At 37.1% G+C, this 21,337-nt stretch overlaps 1 protein-coding gene and 1 long non-coding RNA gene across 27 annotated transcripts in view; one reads left to right on the top strand and one right to left on the bottom strand.

Moving 5' to 3' along the window:
- The window catches only part of ACBD6 (acyl-CoA binding domain containing 6), a 224,571-nt gene that overhangs the window by 11,836 nt on the left and 191,398 nt on the right, over positions 1-21,337 (top strand). For 25 of the 26 annotated variants that reach the window (XR_014246368.1, XR_014246369.1, XR_014246370.1 and 22 more), the window contains exon 3: positions 3,763-3,859. The exons of the other annotated variant lie outside the window; for it this stretch is intronic. Coding sequence is in view for 15 of the 25 variants with exons in the window: in XM_082398107.1 (XP_082254233.1) it covers positions 3,763-3,859 (97 nt within the window). In the remaining 10 variants the exon portion in view is untranslated. The remainder of the gene's footprint in view (positions 1-3,762; positions 3,860-21,337) is intronic. 26 annotated transcript variants of the gene reach the window in all.
- The window catches only part of LOC309605701, a 139,342-nt gene continuing 122,799 nt past the window's right edge, over positions 4,795-21,337 (bottom strand). Inside the window, exon 2 of the long non-coding RNA XR_014231510.1 lies at positions 4,795-4,880. This is a non-coding gene — a long non-coding RNA (uncharacterized lncRNA). The remainder of the gene's footprint in view (positions 4,881-21,337) is intronic.

A 21,337-nucleotide genomic window follows, 5' to 3' on the forward strand; every position in this document is an offset into this window, starting at 1 on the left:
TTCATTACTTGTGATTGGGCTATTCATATTTTCTGTTTCTTCCTGCTTCAGTCTTGGAAGGTTATACCTTTCTAAGAATTTGTCCATTTCTTCCAGGTTGTCCATTTTATTGGCATAGAGTTGCTTGTAGTAGTCTCTTAGGATGCTTTGTATTTCTGCGGTGTCTGTTGTAACTTCTCCTTTTTCATTTCTAATTTTATTGATTTGAGTCCTCTCCCTCTTTTTCTTGATGAGTCTGGCTAATGGTTTATCAATTTTGTTTATCTTCTCAAAGAACCAGCTTTTAGTTTTATTGATCTTTGCTATTGTTTTCTTTGTTTCTATTTCATTTATTTCTGCTCTGATCGTTATGATTTCTTTCCTTCTACTAACTTTGGGTTTTGTTTGTTCTTCTTTCTCTAGTTGTTTTACCTGTAGAGTTAGATTGTTTATTTGAGATGTTTGTTGTTTCTTTAGGTAGGATTGTGTTGGTGTAAACGTCCCTCTTAGAACTGCTTTTGCTGCATCCCATAGGTTTTGGATCGTCATGTTTTCATTGTCATTTGTCTCTAGGTAGTTTTTTATTTCTTCAGTGATCTCTTGGTTATTTAGTAATCTGTTGTTTAGCCTCCATGTATTTGTGTTTTTTACGTTTTTTCCCTGTAATTGATTTCTGGTCTCATAGTGTTGTGGTCAGAAAAGATGCTTGATATGATTTCAGTGTTCTTAAATAACTGAGGCTTGATTTGTGACCCAAGATGTGATCTGTCCTGGAGAATGTTCTGTGTGCACTTGAGAAGAAAGTGTCATCTGCTGTTTTGGATGGAATGTCCTGTAAATATCAATTAAATATATCTGGTCTATTGTGTCATTTAAAGCTTGTGTTTCCTTATTAATTTTCTGTTTGGATTATCTGTCCATTGGCGTAAGTGAGGTGTTAAAGTCCCCCACTGTTATTGTGTTACTGTCGATTTCCTCTTTTATAGCTGTTAGCAGTTGCCTTGTGTATTGAGGTGCTCCTATGTTGGGTGCATATATATTTACAATTGTTGTATCTTCTCCTTGGATTGATCCCTTGATCATTATGTAGTGTCCTTCCTTGTCTCTTGTAACATTCTTTATTTTAAAGTCTGTTTCATATGATACGAGAATTGCTACTCCAGCTTTCTTTTGATTTCCATTTGCATGGAATATCTTTTTCCATCCCCTCACTTTCAGTCTGTATGTGTCCCTAGGTCTGAAGTGGGTCTCTTGTAGACAGCATATATACGGGTCTTATTTTTGTATCCATTCAACCAGTCTATGTCTTTTGGTTGGAACATATAATCCATTTACATTTAAGGTAGTTATCGATATTTATGTTCCTATTACCATTTTCTTAATTGTTTTGGGTTTGTTTTTGTAGGTCCTTTTCTTCTCTTGTGTTTCCCACTTAGAGAAATTCCTTTAGCATTTGTTGTAAAGCTGGTTTGGTGGTGCTGAATTCTCTTAGCTTTTGCTTGTCTGTAAAGCTTTTGATTTCTACATCGAATCTGAATGAAATCCTTGCCGGGTAGAGTAATCTTGGTTGTAGGTTCTTCCCTTTCATCACTTTAAATATTTCATGCCACTCCCTTCTGGCTTGTAGAGTTTCTGCTGAGAAATCAGCTGTTAACCTTATGGGAGTTCCCTTGTATGTTATTTGTCGTTTTTCCCTTGCTGCTTTCAATAGTTTTTCCTTGTCTTTAATTTTTGCCGGTTTGATTACTCTGTGTCTCACCGTGTTTCTCCTTGGGTTTATCCTGTATGGGACTCTCTGTGCTTCCTGGACTTGGGTGGCTATTTCCTTTCCCATGTTAGGGGACTCCTTCTTGGTCCCCTATAATGCGAATGTTGTTGCGTTTAATGTTGTCCCAGCGGTCTCTTAGGCTGTCTTCATTTCTTTTCATTCTTTTGTCTTTATTCTGTTCTGCAGCAGTGAATTCCACCATTCTGTCTTCCAGGTCACTAATCCGTTCTTCTTCCTCAGTTATTCTGCTTTTGATTCCTTCTAGTGTAGTTTTCATTTCAGTTACTGTATTGGTCATCTCTGTTTGTTTGTTCCTTAATTCTTCTAGGTCTTTGTTAAACATATCTTGCATCTTCTCGATCTTTGCCTCCATTCTTTTTCCGAGGTCCTGTATCATCTTCACTATCATTATTCTGAATTCTTTTTCTGGAAGGTTGCCTATCTCCACTTCATTTAGTTGTTTTTCTAGGGTTTCATCTTTTTCCTTCATCTGGTACGTAGCCCTCTGCCTTTTCATCTTGTCTTTCTTTCTGTGAATGTGGTTTTTGTTGCACAGGCTGCAGGATTGTAGTTCTTGCTTCTGCTGTCTGCCCTCTGGTGGATGAGGCTATCTCAGAGGCTTGTGCACATCTCCTGATGGGAGGGACTGATGGTGGGTAGAGCTGACTGTTGCTCTGATGGGCAGAGCTCAGTAAGACTTTAATCCGTTTGTCTGCTGATGGGTGGGGCTGGATTCCCTCCCTGTTGCTTGTTTGGCCTGAGGCGACCCAACACTGGAGCCTACCCAGGCTCTTTGGTGGGGCTAATGGCAGACTCTGGGAGGGCTCACGCCAGGGAGTACTTCCCAGAACTTCTGCTGCCAGTGTCCTTGTCCTCACAGTGAGCCACAGCCACCCCCTGCCTCTGCAGGAGACCCTCCAACACTAGCAGGTAGGTCTGGTTCAGTCTCCTATGGGGTCACTGCTCCTTCTCCTGGGTCCCGATGTGCACACTACTTTGTGTGTGCCCTCCAAGAGTGGAGTCTCTGTTTCCCCCAGTCCTGTTGAAGTCCTGCAGTCAAATCCCGCTAGCCTTCAGAGTCTGATTTTCTGGGAATTCCTCCTCCCGTTGCCATACCCCCAGGTTGGGAAGCCTGACGTGGGGCTCAGAACCTTCACTCCAGTGGGTGGACTTCTGTAGTATAATTGTTCTCCAGTTTGTGAGTCATCCACCCAGCACTTATGGGATTTGATTGTATTGTGATTGCGCCCCTTGTATCATCTCATTGTGGCTTCTCTTTGTCTTTGGATGTGGGGTGTCTTTTTTGGTGAGTTCCAGTGTCTTCCTGTTGATGATTGTTCAGCAGTTGGTTGTGATTCTGGTGCTCTCACAAGAGGGAGTGAGCACACGTCCTTCTGCTCCACCATCTTGAACCAAAAAACCCTCCCCTCGCTTTTGATGTCCCTGCCCAAAGCCTCAGGATCCACTACTAGCAGCTTAGAGATGAGATAACAGCAGAAGGGGAGGTATATTTCTCACATCTTAAAATAAGAAGTTTGAAGCATTTCCCACAGAATATTGTTTTGTGTGACGAACGGTTAATATATTACTGAAATGCCACAAACACAGTTAATTCGTAAGGTGGGAACTACTCTTATTGTTTATAGACCGTATATTCTCAACAGAGGTTTGAAATTTGGGTTTGGGGGAGTTTTAAAATCTTAGATATTACAATAGTGTGTTGTCTTCCAAAATTCAACAGATGTGCAATATATGTGTAATTTAAAAATTTCATGGGGGAGGGTGATTAGGAAAAAAAATATCTAAAAGGGCTGCTTAGGTGGGGTGATAAGGTCTGTATTGCTGTGGACCAATGAAATGCAAAAAGAGAAAGCTTCTCATACATGGCTTATTATATCTGTATCTCCTGACCCTTAAAACGTGTGTGCCTTTTTTTAATAACAAAAAGAAGAAATATACTGTTTGTGTTCCTTACATAGTTAATGATAGGTCATTTTGGATATTCTCTACTTTAGGGAAGCATGGAAAGCACTTGGTGATTCAAGCCCCAGCCGAGCAATGCAGGAGTACATTGCCGTAGTTAAAAAATTAGATCCAAGTTGGAATCCTCAGGTAAGACCTAATTGTAAATAATATTTTCCAAAAACGTATTATCTTTCGCTCAAATAAATGTTTAAAACTAAGATTTAGGCTTAAATAGCATCCTTAAAGTTTTATTTTCTCAAATCAAAAGATTATAAAGGTATTGCAGTATTTATCTAAAAATACTATTGCTTATATGTTAACATTATCAGCTACTGATACTGAGAACTTCTCTGAATTGTAGAGAATTTTTAAAAGCATAATTGTAATTTCAGTCGTGTGAAAACTCAATTCATTTCAGAATTTGAAAGAGTTTAACTTGAGATCATATTATTATCTTGAGAAAGGGAAGGTTTTTTTTTTTTTTTTAATGAGCACTTTCTATGAAAGTACAAAATGCTTGTTGATAGGGATAAAATATGAATGACATGCTTTCTGCCATTATGTAAAGTACCTTATAGAATATAAAACATATCAAAAATAGAGTAACAGTATAAAACAATAATAATGTGAATGCTAGGGTATCCAGTGGAAGAACAGATTACTTTGGACTTTGGGGGCAGTTATTACATTGTTACATATTTATTACCAGTATGAAGGAATTTTATTCCACCAGTGATGGAATCTTAAAGTGTCAGAGTTGTAAGGAATCTTAAAGATTTATATGTTATGACATATAAAAGTATATCTTAATTATGAGTACAAAGGGGGAGAGGTAACCAAGTTAGGAAATCTCTAATGATACGACTGCCATTCGGAAATCATTGAAACATTTCCTGATGTTTTTGATGTGCATGAGTATTCATTCTCAGAAACATTCCTTTTTATTAATATCTTTTATAGAACGTCAAGTTTGCGTACAGACATATACCATAAAGGTCCTCCTAAGGACTTAAACTCTGAAATTCAGTGGTAAAAACAGGTGCACCTCTGAGCTGAACTCAGCCTGAACACAAATGGCATGATATTTATTTATTTATTAACATCTTTATTGGAGTATAATTGCTTTACAATGATGTGTTAGTTTCTGCTGTATAACAAAGTGAATCAGCTATACGTATACATATATCCCCATATCTCCTCCCTATTGTGTCTCCTCCCACCCTCCCTATCCCACCCCTCTAGGTGGTCACAAAGCACCGAGCTGATCTCCCTGTGGCACGATATTTAAAAAAAACAAAAACAGGACTTGAAATTGCATGCCCTTAAATGAGTCCTTACTCTTCAGGTCCAGCCACTGTGGTCTCAGTTCTTCCCTATTGACTTATACTTGACTGTTTCTGATGCCTGGCTTATGTAGGCATTTGAGTTGATAACTTCTGTTAAATGACAGAATTTATGATTTCTTAACCTTCAATACTTTAATTACTAAGTAAAATTCCGTTAACTATGACTCTTACAAATGCACAGTCCATGTAGTTAGGTAGTTCTTCCTTAGGGAAACGCAAACAGGCATTACAGATGTTTTTAAAAATATCTAAATTTTACCTATTGAACTTGTAAAACTTGAGTAAACTAAGCAGAACCAAAGATACTTTCTTTCTTTTTTTTCTTTTCTTTCAACATCTTCATTGGACAAAGATACTTTCAAGTAAAAATGATTCTTTACTACATTGTTCTAAAAATATGTTAACATCATAATCTAGTTGTAAAGAGGAACTGTATGTTTCATTTACATTTTAATTTTTAGCTTAAACTTTCTGAGCTGGTCCCTTTGACTCATAGCTTTTTTTCCCCCTTGTTTTTGATTGGTATGGGCAGGTCATAATCTCAATCTCAAGAGATTTGGTATTTGGTTCATTATCTTTTAGGTTAAAAGAACCATTTTCTTTTGATATTTGTTTCTATAAATGATGAAATAATAACTCTCATGTTGAGTGTGTTAAGTTCTTTGCATGTATTGCCCTTTGAAATCTTTATAAGAATTTTAAGAATTAGGAACTATTATTGTCTGTATTTTAAAAAAGAGAAAATTCAGGCACAGAGAGGCTTAGTAACTTTTCTAACATTAGTCAGCTGATGAATGGTGTTGCCAGCATTTGGGCCTATGCTTATACGAGTCCAGATCCCCACCCCTAATCACTCTGCTATCTGTTCTATAGCTGACATTATGTGTATTAAGAAAAGCATGTAAACTTAAGTGTATGGAAAATTCAAGTAAAGATATTTATTTATTTATTTTAAATTTATTATTTTAAAATTTTATTTTATTTTTGGCTGTGTTGGGTCTTTGCTGCTGCATGCGGGCTTTCTCTAGTTGCGGTGAGCGGGACTACTCTTTGTTGCTGTGTGCGGGCTTCTCATTGCAGTGGCTTCTCTTGTTGAGGAACATGGTCTCTAGGCGTGTGAGCTTCAGCAGTTGTGGCGTGTGGGCTCAGTAGTTGTGGCTCACGGGCTCTAGAGCACAGGCTCAGTAGTTGTGGCACACGGGCGTAGTTGCTCTGCGGCATGTGGGATCTTCCTGGACCAGGGCTCGAACCCGTGTCCCCCTACATTGGCAGGCGATTCTTAACCACTGTGCCACCAGGGAAGCCCAAGATAGTTACTTTTTAAATCAAAGCTACATGGTACCTTGAAGTATAAAATGAATAGTGCTTTAAAATGTAACCCTTTGCCTGTTTTGTGTTTTGTTTCGTCTTTCTCAAGAATGTACTGTTGAATGTCTAATATAATCAAGGCAATTCTTTTGCTTTTACTTACATAGTTTTTTGGGAGGGAGGCAGAGAGGGTGAGTTTTTATTTTGGTATAATTTACTTTTATTTCTATTATTTTTAACAAATAAAAATTATATATATTTAAGGTATACAATGTGATGTTTTGATGTTTGGTATATATCTTGTGAAATGATTATCACAGTCAAACTAATCAATATATCCCTCACCTCCCATATTTATCATGGTTTTATGTGTGTGTGTGTGGTGAGAACACTTGAGATCTACTCTCTAAGCAAATTTCATGTATACGATACATTATTATTAATTAGTGTACTTATTAGTAACTAATAATAGTACATTATTATTAACTAATGTATACTGGATGTAACTTTTTTAAAGTTTCAAGAATAGTACAAGACACTTCTGCATGGCCTTTGTCTAGTTACATCAGTTTTTTTTTACATTTGTTTTAACATTCTTTCTCTATTTACTCATAAATACATACATACTACATATAAATAAGTTTTTTCTGAATTATTTTATTATTATTTTTGAACTAAAAGTTGTAGACATCATGTCCCTTTACTACTTCAACATGTTACTATACTGCAGTTATCAAAATTGGTAAATTTTTTTTTTTTTTTGGTGTCATGAATTCTTTTGAAATTCTTTTTTTTCCAGAACCCTGGGCTCAAGAGTTACTACAGGGCATGCGTGCATGTGTGTATGTGTGTAGATATGTGTGTGTATACATATTTCTTTTAATATAAAAATTGTAAATGTATATTTAGGTGTATAATATGATTTGATGTATATATACATAGTGAAATGATTAGTTAGTCAAGCTAACTAATATAACATCTCCTCTCATAGTCACCTTTTCTCTATGTGTGTGTGATGAAAACACCTGAGGTTTACTCTCTTAGTGTATTTCCAGTATTCAGTATTATTAACTGTAGTCATCATGCCTGTACATTAGATCTCTAGACTTATTCATCCTGCATAACTGCAACTTTGTACCATTTGACCAATATCTCGCTATTTCCCCTAGCCATTGGTAAACAACATTGTATTCTCTGCTTCTAAGAATTTCACTTTTTAATTTTTTTAGATTCTATATATGAGATCATATAATACTTGTCTTTCTCTGTCTGGCTTATTTCACTTAGCATAATGTCCTCCAGGTTCATCCATGTTGTCATAATGGTAGGATTTCCTTCGTATACACACACACACACACACACACACACACACACACACACACACACACACACACACACTACATCTTGTTTATGCATTCATCCATACATGGACACATAGCTTGTTTCCATATATTGGCTATTGTGAATAATGCTAAAAACATGAGAGGGCAGATATCCCTTTGATATCCTGATTTCATTTCCTTTAGATATATACCCAGAGGTGAGATTGCTGGATCATTTGGGAGTTCTATTTTTAATTTTTTGAAGAACCTCCATACTGCTTCTCATAATGGCTATAGCAATTTACATTCCTACCAATAATGTACAATTCTCTTTTCTCAAAATCAGGAATTTTAACATTGATTCAATATTACTGTCAAATCCATAGTTCATATTCAGGTTTATCATTTATCTAAAATATGTCTTTCATAGTTATTTTTTAAAATTCTGATCCATCATCCAGTCCAGGATCATACATTGCATCTAGTTGTCATGTCTCTTTAGTCTCCTTTAATCTGGAATGGTTTCTCAGCCTTTCTTTTTCTCTCTTGACTGTGATATTTTTGAAGAGTATAGGCCAGTTATTTTGTAGAATGCCCCTCAATTTATTTGTTTTCTCATGAGTAGATTTAGATCATACGTTTTTAAGAGGAATACCACAGAATTCTTCTCAATGCATTATACCAGGACATACATGATGTCTGTTTACCCCAAAATTGGTTGTTAACATTGATCACTCGCTTAAGGTGGTGTCTGCCGATTTCTCTACTGAAACTTTCCTTTTTCTCCCTTTGTAATTAATGAGTAATTTGTGGGGAGATACTTCGAGACTATGTATATATCCTTTTCCTAATCAGATTTCACTGACTAGTTTTAACATCCATTAATGATTTTCTAACTCCATCATTTCTTCTACATTTATTATTTGGCATTCCACTGTAAGGGTGGGCTTTCCCTTCTCCCCTATTTATTTATTCATTTTCAAGAACTGTGAAAGGTGTAGGATTGTACCCTACTTGCAAGCTAATAAGTTAGCCTGTTACTGTTTCTTAGATGCTGGCAGAGGCTCCTGGGTCTGAGCCAAAGGACTTTATTATTCATGGCATGGCAAACTGCATGAGCTTCATTTGATTTGCATCAGTTTCTTGTGTCCCCTAAGTCCCACAGGGATGATGCAGGTGGGCCTAGATGGATTCCTGCATATGCAGTGGGTTGTGCTATAGGGAAGGAGCACTGAGCTTTGGGGATTCACCACTTTTATAGCAGGTAGAAGCAAGCCTGCTATTTGTCAGGGGTTGGGAAGACATGACGTCATCCCTGAAGGTGGCTTACGGTACATACAACCCTGAGAAAAGGCCTAGATAAAGAGTGGTCAGAGGGCTTCCTTGGTGGTCCAGTGGTTAAGAATCCACCTGCCAATGCAGGGGACACGGGGTCGAGCCCTGGTCTGGGAAGATCGCACATGCCGTGGAGCAACTAAGCCCGTGCGCCACAACTACTGAGCCTGTGCTCTAGAGCCTGCAAGCCACAACTGCTGAGCCCACGAGCCACAACTACTGAAGCCTGCGTGCCTAGAGCCCGTGCTCCGCAACAAGAGAAGCCACCGCAATGAGGAGCCTGCACACCGCAATGAAGAGTAGCCCCCGCTCGCTGCAACTAGAGAAAGCCCACACACAGCAACGAGGACCCAACACAGCCAAAAATAAATACAATAAAATAAATTAATTAAAAAAATTAAAAAGCTTTAAAAAAAAAAAAAGAGTGGTCAGAGCCTGGCATACTGAACATGAATGTATAGGGATACTCAGGGCCCATGGTTGATTGCCTCACCCAATATAAACCAGTATATACTCATAGATTTCTATTTTATTCAATGGGTAATAGTCAATTACCATCATTATTTGGCCACTGGGAGCCCATTCAAGATGGCTCCCCTGTCCTTTTGATATGTCTCCATCATTCTTTGAGCACTTTCTTACTTTCTGGCACAAGATGTTTCAGGCTGTATTAGTCTCCTAGGGTTGCCGTAACAAAGTACCACAAACTAGTACTTTGTAGTTTAAAACAACAGAAATTTATTCTCTTGTAGTACTGGAGACCAGAAATCTGAAAGTAAGGTGTTAGCAGAGCCATGTTGTCTTTGGAAGCTTCAGGGAGGAATCCGTCCTTACCTCGGCCAGCTTCTGATGGCCTCAGATAGTCCTTAGTTTGTGGCAGCATAACTCCAGTTGCTGTCTCTGTCGTCACATGGCCTTCTTCTCTGTCTCTGTATCCAGATCTCCCTTACTTTCTCTTATATGGACAGCCAGTCATTGGATTTAGGGCTCACCTTAAACCTCATCTTAACTTTTTCCCCTAGCTTTATTGAGATGTAACTGACATATAACATTGTGTAAGTTTAAGGTGTACAGTATGTTGATTTGACACATATGTATTGCAAAATGATTACCACCATAGCTAACACCTCCATCATGTCACATAATTACTATTTCTGTTTTGTGGTGAGAACATTAAAGATCTACTCCTTTAGTAACTTTCAAGTATATAATACATTATTATTAACTATAATCACCATGCTGTACATTAGATCCCCAGAACTTATTCATCTTATAGCTTGAGGTTTGTACCTTTGACCAACATTCTCCCCATTTCTCCCCCACTCCCGAGGCCCCTGGTAAAAACCATTCTACTCTTTGTTTCTATGAGTTTGGCTTTTATAGGTTCCACATGTAAGTAATGTTACGTAGTATTTGTCTTTCTCTGACTTTTTTTCACTTAGAATAATACCTTCAAGGCCCATTCATGTTGTTGCAAATGGTAGGATTTCCTTCTTTCTCATGGCTGAATAATATATATATATCATACTTTCTTTATTAATTCATCTGTTGCTAGACACTTAGGTTGTTTCCATATCTTGGCTATTGTAAATAATGCTGCAATGGACATGGGAGTAAAGATATTTCTTCAAGATCCAGTTTTCATTTCTTTTGGATATAAACACAGATGTGAGATTGCTGGATCATATGGTAGTTTTTTGAGAACCCTCCATAGTGTTTTCCATAGTGGTTGTACCAGTTTATATTTCTTTTTTTTAAAAAAATTAATTAATTAATTTATTTTTGGCTGCATTGGGTCTTCATTGCCGCGCGTGGGCTTTCTCTAGTTGCGGCGAGTGGGGGCTACTCTTTGTTGGGGTGCTCAGGCTTCTCATTGCAGTGGCTTCTCTTGTTGCGGAGCACGGCCGCTAGGTGCGCAGGCTTCAGTAGTTGTGGCACATGGGCTTAGTTGCTCTGTGGCATGTGGGATCTTCCCGGACCAGGGCTCAAACCCGTGTCCGCTGCATTGGCAGGCAGATTCTTAACCACTGCAACACCAGGGAAGTCCCCAATTTACATTTCTACTAGCATCGCACAAGGGTTTTTTTTTCTCCACCTCCTCACCAACACTTATCTCTCGTCTTTTTGATGATAGCCATTCTAACAGGTGTGATGTTTCACTGTGGTTTTGATTTGCATTTCCCTGATGATTAGTGATGTCAAGCACCTTTTCATGTATTTGTTGGCTATTTGAATGTCTTCTTCAGAAAAATGTCTATTCATTTCTGCCCATTTTTAAATCGGATTTTTTTCTTTTTTTGCTGTTGAGTTATATGAGTTCTTTATATGTTTTGAATATTAATCCTTTATTACATATGTGATTTGCAAATATTTTCTCCCATTCAGTAGGTTATCTTTTCCTTTTGTTGATGGCTTCCATTGCTGTTTGGAAGTTTTTAGTTTGATGTAGTCCCATTTATTAATTTTTGCTTTTGTTGCTTTTGCTTTGTGTGTCAAATCCAAAAAATCATTGCCGAGACCAGTGTCAAGGAGCTTTTCCCCTATGTTTTCTTCTAGGAGCTTTATGATTTTTTTTTTTATGCTTATGTTCTTAACCCATTTCAGGTTAATGTTTGTAGGTAGTATAAGATAAGGGTCCAATTTCATTCTTCTACCTGTGCTTATCCAGTTTTCCCAACACCATTTATTGAAGAGACTACCCTTTCAATTGCTTGTCAAATATTAGTTGACTATATACCTCATCTTGATGACATCTGCAAAGACCCTGTTTCCAAATAAGGTCTCATTCTCAGATACCTGGGGTTAGGACTTGGACATATCTTTGGGGGTGGGGGGGAACAATTCAACTCACTCCACAGGCTCACCTTATACTTTCCCTGTCCTTATCCTAGAATTGGCTGTTTCCCTTTGGTTCCTTTCAGTAGAGAATGATATTTAGAAACCGAAGTCTGGGTGTTGGTTATGTTCATTGCTACCGCTGTCTACTTCTAGACCCTCTCAGCAGACATACCTGAAAAATATATATACTCAAATGTATGTATATATTAACATACATACACACATATACTTATATCTATGTGTACACACATAAATATGTATGCATACAGATGTGTACATACACACAGATATATATTCATTGTAGACACAGACATGTGTGTATATACACACACACACCTACATAACCCTCTCTAACCTATGTATCCTATGTCTGTATTTTTATATTTACTTACACATTAAAAACCACAAGTTCATATTGGTACCTCTGATTCCAACCCAACACTATAGAGTACATTGTAGTCTTCCCTCTTTCCATATTTGTAACTCCTTTCTACAACAGAACCCTGGCTCCTAATATTCTCATTATATTTACTCATTATATGACCTAGAATACACAGGAAGCAGTTTCAGAATTGCTAACCTATACTGCTGTGAAAAGCAAGTTTACTAACTCAAGTTCACTGTTTGTTTACAGGTTGTTTATGTTTTTTATTTTTTAAAGTAAAATTTATGTAAGGTGAAATGCTCAAATCTTAAGTGTATAATTTGACATTTTAACAAATATTCAAGGTACTTTTGTAAAAACTTTGATAAAATTGGAAAATAATTGCATCTCAGTCACCTTGTTTTTCCTGACTGCTTCCTAATTGACTGTGGTCATTTGGACGATTAAGATTCTTTTTAATGTGAATGCCCTGTCCCATGAAGTAACTCTGTTCTGAAGTGGCTGCCTTGCTTCTAAATAGATAACATGGACACAGATGTGTTTTTATAGCCCGATAAATATATTAGCAGTTCTAGAAGAGGACATTTTCAAAATTAAAGAATTAAGTGTTTTTCTGTAATTCCTAGTTAATATTTGATGTATTTCCATAGCTCTTTTGAGAAGATTCTTATTCCAAGGTGCATAGTGTGATGAGTAGCATTCCTTTTGAGTCCTCTGTGAAGGCTTTTGAGTATGAATAGCAGGATGATTTAATTTGAGTTTATTTGGTATCTGTTGGTCCTACACATTAGGCCAAAAAAGAAAAAAAAGCATTTAATGACCTCTTTGTAGATCTTATTAAAAGACCAATATCATGTATTTTGCATATATAATTAAAGTTTATCTGTCATAGATTACTGTTTCATGTTGAACCAAATGTAAAATGAGGACTTTTGTCCTTTTTTTGGACATCTGTTAAGGTAGTATTGATATTAGTCATTCATTCATTCTACTCATTCATTGTACACTTATTGTGTATAGGTTATAGCCCTAGGGGCTGGGAATGTATCAGTGAACAAAGGAGAACCATCTCTGTTCTTAGGAAGTTTACAGTTTGGCAGGCATAAGTAATAAAATAAGTAAATATTATAATGTGTGAGAAGGTGATCAGTGCTATGGAGAGAAAGCAGCGGAGAAGGATACGATATACGGGAGGTGGGGTTACAATTTTTTTTTATTTTTTAAAATAAATTTACTTATTTATTTTTGGCTGCATTGGGTCTTTACTGCTGCGTGCAGGCTTTCTCTAGTTGCGGCGAGTGGGGGCTACTCTTCATTGTGGTGCACGGGCTTCTTGTTGCGGTGACTTCTCTTGTTGCGGAGCACGGGCTCTAGGTGTGCAGGCTTCAGTAGCTGTGGCACGCGGGCTCAGTAGTTGTGGCGCACGGGCTTAGTTGCTCCGTGGCATGTGGGATCTTCCTGGACCAGGGCTCAAACCCGTGTCCCCTGCATTGGCAGGCGGATTCTTAACCACTGCGCCACCAGGGAAGTCCGGGGGTTACAATTTTAAATGATATGGTCAAGGAAGGCTCACTGAAGAGGTGACATTGAGCATAGATATGAAGGAGTGAAAGAGTGAACCGTACAGGTATCTGGGGAAGAGCATTCTGTATGGAGGAAATAGCCAGTGCAAGTCCCTAAGGCAGGATCATGCCTGTTGTGCTCTAGAAACTGCTAGGAGGACTGAATAGGTATATGGGAATGGGGGCAGGGTAGAGAAATAGGAGATGAGGTAGGGTGGAGCACATGGGATAGTCTATCATAAGGATTATGGCTTTTATTCTATGAGAAGGGAAATACACTTTGATTATAAACTTGTAAAAAGATATAGATATTCTATATTGCCCAGTAAATACTATTTTAATGAAGGTAATACAGGCATCTGGAAATAGAAATTCAAACAGTATGAAAGGGTATAAAATAAAACTTTATAAAGTTCTTTGTCCCATACATCATATACTCATTCAGTCCTATTTCCTAGTAGACCTATCCACTTGTAACTGTTTCTGTAATTGTGCACTGCTACCTCCATAGCACTAACATCTAAGTTTTTTTCTTTTAAAAAAGTGTTCTTTGTAAATTGAACATTTATTTGTCTGACAGACAGATGAAGGTTAATCAGGATAGTTCCTGCAGTTTCATTCCTCTTTGCCGTGTACCTCCATTTCTACTCACACGTAGTAAAGCCTCTTGCGACCACCAGAGGGAGCAAAGTTCATTATAAATGGGAATTTTGTTCTCAGGAATTTCTAGGGCTTTCTGTGTGTTTCAGTAGTATTGTTAAAACCTTGCTTCTCATTGGCCATTTACTCTTTTGCCTCTTTTTAAAACTCCTTAGATCTTTAAAATTTTTATGTTTACTTGGGATCTTACTAGTGACTTTATTTTTCTTCACCTTACTGGTCTGATGACTCTTAGGTTAGCATCCACTGTATTGTATTTGTGTATTGTCCATAAAGATAAATAGCATAGATGGGAGAACTGACACTCTCTTTTGTTCTAAGTGGTTATCTAGCTGTGAAGTAGCCTTTTGTAAATTTTGCTGCTATTCATCTGTGGTTTTTGCAGCATCATCTGCTTATCTTTTACCTATAAATATTCACTGAATATTAGAATAGATAAATTCATACATATAGTATACTTACCTAAAAGGTAGTCATCATTTTTGAAATTTATATTTAATAGTTAGGCAGATATGTATATTTTGACCAGGAAGTTATCTTCTTTGATTTTTTTCCTTGTCATTCATATTTAATTTTTGTAGACTATCAGGTATTGGTATTGAATTGTTTCTTTTCTCTAGCTGCCTGATGCTGGAGGATAATTCTATAAGTTACCTTTTTTCATGTATGAAAACTCTCATCTCAGAACTTCATCTAACCTTTATATAGTACTACATTTAGTCTATAAGCGCCTCAAAGCCTAGGACCATGTTGGATTCATCTTTGTATTCTGACCATACTGCCTACAGTGTTTAGCGCAGGGCAATGCCACAGAAGGTATCTACCAAGTAGTTCTTAGATTATTCTAATTTCCTTTTCAAATGACACTACTTCCTTTACATTTCTCTCTTAGGACAGGACCCTGTTCTGGCTCCTCTCTTGTTTCTTCAAGTTCCAGGGCATAACTTGTACTCTGGAAATTAAGTATTAAGGAGATTATTTAATTCAGAAAACATTTATAAAGCATGAGATATGCAGGATGCTATTTTAATTCCTGAAAAAACTACTTGGAAATAGAAAATTTAGCATTTATTGTTGAGGACTAACAATGGTGCCAAAGAGATTAAAATATACAGACATGGAGAAAGTAAATTCTGAATTAAGATTTGAATGTGAGGGACTTCCCTAGTGGTCCAGTGGTTAAGACTCTGCGCTTCCACTGCAGGGGGCATGGGTTCGATCCCTGCTCGGGGAACTAAGGTCCCGTATGCTGCGCAGCGCAGCCAAAAAAAAAAAAAAAAAGATTTGAATGTGAATGTGGTAAAGGCCACTTTTAAGGTGATAGGAATATCATAAAGCGCAAAGTCTGCATAATTAAATATTGTTTTGCCCAAGCCTGTGTTGATGTTTCTCCCTACTATTCTTGCAGTTTTAACTACTGCCTATGTTGATTCTAAATTTATTTTTTAGCCCTAACCTTTTCTGTGATCCTGATCAGGGCTCAGAATTTTTAGAGCAGGATCACAAAAAATATTTTTTAAAAAGTGAAATGCCTACAGAGGCCAGGCCATTAATATAAATGAATGAACTGGGTTGGAATTTACATATAGTCATGAGAATTGTGGTTTACAGGGGAGTGCATGCCCATATAAACAAAGGAAATGGACCTTTGCTCTAGCCGGTTATTGCTGTGAGTGCCCAGTAGTGCTAGATCAGATATGAAATCTTGGTGTTAGTGTGCTATCTCTTGATTTTTGAATGAGGCTTTAAAAGAAGAAAGTTGAAGTTGGCTAGGCTGTTGCAATACAGTGTGAGCCAAATCAAATACATCTACAGGTACATTCAGTCTTAAGGGCTCTACCTTGAGACTTTGTTTTAGGTTCATGTGTCAAAATACTCACTGAGTATTTCTATTTTAGTGTTGCAGTGGCACTTCTACATGTTCTCCCTATTTTGAATCTGGTCCCATTCAATCCTGTCCTCTACATTGCTTCTAAAATGGCTTATCTAAAATACATATTTGACCATGTTTTCCCAGTTTAAAAGTGATTCCCTTTTACTTACAGGCTAAATTAGTATGGTATACAAACTCCACTATAATCTGTTTCATATTTATATTACAATCCCACCTCCTGCCCCTCTTCAACCTTTATTTTAAGTTCCAGTACTATCAGACTTAAAATATTGTTTCACCATCCTGACTATGCGTCAGAATCCCTTTAGGGAACTTTTAAAATAGAGATGCATAATCTTTACTCCAGATTTCCTTAAAATTTACTGGTAGGGTCCTGACATCTCTTTTTGTTTATTTGTTTTGGTTTTGTTTTAATGGCTCACCAATCACTTCGAAGCGGTCTGAGGTTGTCAGTGTCTACCGCCCTACATCTTGCTGTTTTACATCTTCTGATTTTAGTTCAAGTTTTTTTCTCTATTTGGAGAACTCTTTCTGTTTACTAGATTAATTTATGCTCATCCTTGAAGACTAAGTTCAGTGTATTTTCACCTCTAGGAATCTTTTCCCCATTCCTTGAACCGTACAGAGATAGGCAAAGTGACTGTTCTTTGTGGTCCTCTGCTTTCGTTGTTCTCACCATTTTGAATTGAAATTATTTTTCTCTTCCACTATACTTTAAACTTTTCCAGAATTAAGATTGTCTTATTAATATTTATATTTGCTGTACCAGCACAGTATCTGAAACAGAAGATGATCAATAAACGTTGGACTGGACTGATCTGGCAGTTGTGTTGTGTGTGGTGCAGGGGAGGGGTTGAAGAAGAGTTTGAGTCCATATAGCTAAAAGTGCAGTTTGCCTGGATTACCTTAGTACTTGTGTGTGCTACACCTCTGCTTGTTTTTGCTGTGTATAGCTTTCCCAATTATTAAATACCAAGTTAATGGAAAATCAGGTTAAGGCCTTGTGTAAATTGAATTCTGAATTCAGTATCTTTATTCCTTTTTTATATGTGTTGTGTCCGTGTTTTCTTTCTTTCTTTTTTTCGTTTTTCTTTGGTTGTGTTGGGTCTTAGTTGCGGCAGGTGGGCTCCTTAGTTGTGGCATGTGAACTCTTAGTTGCGGCATGCATGTGGGATCTAGTTCCTGGACCAGGGATCGAACCCGGGCCCCCTGCATTGGGAGTGCAGAGTCTTAACCACTGCACCACCAGGGAAGTCCCGTGTCCGTGTTTTCTTAGGTTTGCTTTGTCTGGATTAATTGGGTAACATTAATTGGGTTAAATACTGTATTCCTTATGCAGGAACATGAAAGTTAATGCCATATTTAACTGCAAATTGAAATTTGGGTGAGTCAGAGGGGAGGAGAGACTTTAAAAGAAGTTGAAGAATATTTGAAATAGACATTTCTCTAGAATAAACCTGTTTTTTTAAAAGAGCTTTTAAAAAAGAGCAGAAGAATTTTGCTTCAGTAACAAGGCAGGAAAATCCAGAATTCCTTGGCTGGATTATATTGTGATTTAGGTAAATTGAATTGTCTTTTAGATCAATGGACTATAGAGGGCAGTGTTTTACAGCTTAAAGTGACTGATTTTCAAATACACTTGCCTATATTGTGCTTATTTTGTGTTTTTGTTTCCCTTATAGACACAAACTACAGTAACTGCAAGGTTAGAAATTAAGAATTTTCTTGCTGTATTTAATAAATCAAAATATACTGGGGTTTTTTTTTTTTACAGTAAATTTTATTTTATTTTTTTAATTAATTTTGGTTTTGGCTGCATTGAGTCTTCATTGCTGTGCACGGGCTTTCTCTAGTTGCGGCAAGCGGGAGCTACTCTTCGTTGAGGTGCGCAGGCTTCTCATTGCGGTGGCTTCTTTTGTTGCGGAGCACAGGCTCCAGACGCACAAGCTTCAGTAGTTGTGGCTCGCGGGCTCTCAGGCTCAGTAGTTGTGGCTCACAGGCTTAGTTGCTCCATGGCACGTGAGATCTTCCCAGACCAGGGCTCAAACCCATGTCCCTTGCATTGGCAGGCGGATTCTTAACCACTGCGCCACCAGGGAAGCCGCAGATATACTGTTTTAATGAAAGATTAAGATATACTTTAAATAAAGAACATATTATTTTTGCATCTAAAGACGTTGGTGCCTTGGAATAATAGATGAGAACTAAAAATGGGAAAAGATTTTGTTGTCTAGTTCAATTCATATAAACTAAGAAAAATAAGCAACAAATTTTATTTGGTAATCTAAATTTATTAGACAGTTTGGAGAAATTAGTATCCTGTGTAACTAAACTTTTCTTTTACAAAAGAATGCTTAAGACTTCCTTATTTGTGCAATAGAATAGGATATATTTCTTTGTAAGTAAAGCAGTTACACATTTGAGTAGACTAACTGAATTATGATATTAAAGCCATAGGCAGAAGAAATAGGGAGGAGTAGGTCTTTTGGAATGGATTGTTTTTCAGATTTATTTTGATTCAAAAAACAACTTAAATTTATTAATTAGGAATTACTAATTGAAACTGCCTTTTATCTAGTTTCAAAATGACAAGGAGATTATTTTTTTCTCCTGAAAAACTGTTCTAATAGCAGAATTCTGTTATAACATGTTTTGTTATTGGGAACAAAGAGTAAATATATTTTGGGTCAAATTTGTTAGCCTCCATGAACAGCTAATTTCTGATACAGAAAAGCATGGTGTATTAGTGAAAAATAAAATGGACTGCGCTACTGACTTCACAAAGGGTTGCACAATATTTAGGAACTATTGAATGCTTAATGCTTGTATGTGTTTGTGTGTGTTTGCCAGTTGAATCCAGTGGTCCCTATTTGTGGTTAAAAAATATATGTTTTGGTTAGTTTTAGAGGAGAATTAACAAATAGATATTCATCTGGTACATTCATTGGGTATTTTCACCTTTATTCCATGCATTTACTTGTCTTTGAGTTTTTTTAGTTTTCTCCTGTTATATTTGCCAATTGAGGAAAGGAAGCAGTATGTAAACCTGTGCACATATGTGTGTGTATGCAAAAACTTTGAGTGACAGCTTCATTCTTTATTAAAAACATAGTTTAGTGGTATAACTTAAATGAAACTTGTGAATACTTTTAGGACTCATGTTCCATCTTTTTTTTTCTTTTTTTTAAACATATATTTGTATTTCCAAATAAAGTCCTTCAATCAGTTCTTTATTTATTTATTTAGTTATGGCTGTGTTGGGTCTTCGTTTCTGTGCGAGGGCTTTCTCTAGTTGTGGCAAGCGGGGGCCACTCTTCATCGCGGTGCGCGGGCCTCTCACTGTCGCGGCCTCTCTTGTTGCAGAGCACAGGCTCCAGACACGCAGGCTCCGTAGTTGAGGCTCACGGGCCCAGTTGCTACGCGGCATGTGGGATCTTCCCAGACCAGGGCTCGAACCCGTGTCCCCTGCACTGGCAGGCAGACTCTCAACCACTGCGCCACCAGGGAAGCCCCTCATGTTCCATCTTTAAATAACACCATAGTTTTGCATTAGTGAAGTCATATAAAATTACTTTGGGATAGATAAACTTCTAGGGTTTCATTGATATTGGTGGGATAGGGTTGCATTGGAACCAGATTCTGATTTTAATATATCATGGGTGTTAGTTTTGATATTTCTTCTGGTAGCACCTAGTCATAATAAATAAGTGTAGTCATGTCACAGTTTTCCAGTTTCTTCTTAGGTTGAATATTCTATATATTTGAAAAAAATTTAGTGAAACTCTTAGTAATGTGTAATTTTAATTGAAGTAAAAGGGAAATACACTTGGGAAAGATAAGTTGTTTTTCTTTTTTAAATGTCCCAGTTACTCTTTTTAATATATAATTAGGTTTTATCATAGCGTTTCTCCACCCTCTAGTAGTCATGACACTGGGTCATTTTTTTTATTATTATTTATTTCTTTATGGCTGCACCGGGTAGTTGCAGCATGCGGGATCTTCATTTCAACGTGCGGGCTCTTAGTTGTGGCATGCGGACTCTTAGTTGCGGTATGTGAACTCTTAGTTGTGGCATGCATGCGGGATCTAGTTCCCTGACCAGGGATTGACCCCGAGCCCCCTGCACTGGGAGCGCGGAGTGTTACCCACTGGACCACCAGGGAAGTCCCGACGCTGGGTCATTTTAAATGTAGGGCCTGAAGATTTGTTAATTGGATTTGAAATCCAGTGAAGGGAGATAGTTTTTTATTCCCCATTTACTTAAGAAAAAACTGCTTGGACAATTCAGTGTATCTCCTTCTTGAAAGTTTTAAAAATTCTTAACATTTTGGGATATTAAAATTTAGTATTATAAACCTAAATGGATAAGTTTTGAGGTTGATTTCCCTTCCCATCTCCCCAAATTTGGATCGTGTGAGAAAGTTTTGTATATCGAGAGACTGAATGTTTTAAATGTCTAATATTTTTGTACTATAGCTGACTAAATGATTTTTATTACTATTTTAATCTTTTTAATTTTTATAGCCCATGGGTCATTTCTCGTGTATATGTTTTATTCCATGGAATTATTCTATATTCTTGTTCATTACTCTAGTACTGTACTAGATTTCTGTACTTCCAGTCTTTGTTTTCTTTTCAGATCTATTTGTGTTGTAAAACTAGGGGTGAATGTGTTAATTTGTCCTTTGAGATTCAGTTCAGCTAAGATTTATTGAGCTTTTTCAGGCTGCATTACTTAGCATAAACTAATGCTGTAATCCTGCTGAAATCTTACAATAATAATGATTAATTATATGTCATCTTCTGAAATTTTTAAAGAATTGATGTACTTTGGAATGTGATTTTCCCAGTAAACTCAAGATGCCAAATCACTTAGTTTTTACCTCTTTCCTCTAGCATTTCTGCTGATCATTGTAAAATCCTGAAATCATCCAATTCAATTACTGTGTCATTGGGCTGTGACTTAAAAAAAAAA

This window comes from Balaenoptera borealis (genome assembly GCF_965194805.1).
Source record: "Balaenoptera borealis genome assembly, chromosome: 1".
Taxonomy (NCBI): Eukaryota; Metazoa; Chordata; class Mammalia; order Artiodactyla; family Balaenopteridae; genus Balaenoptera; species Balaenoptera borealis.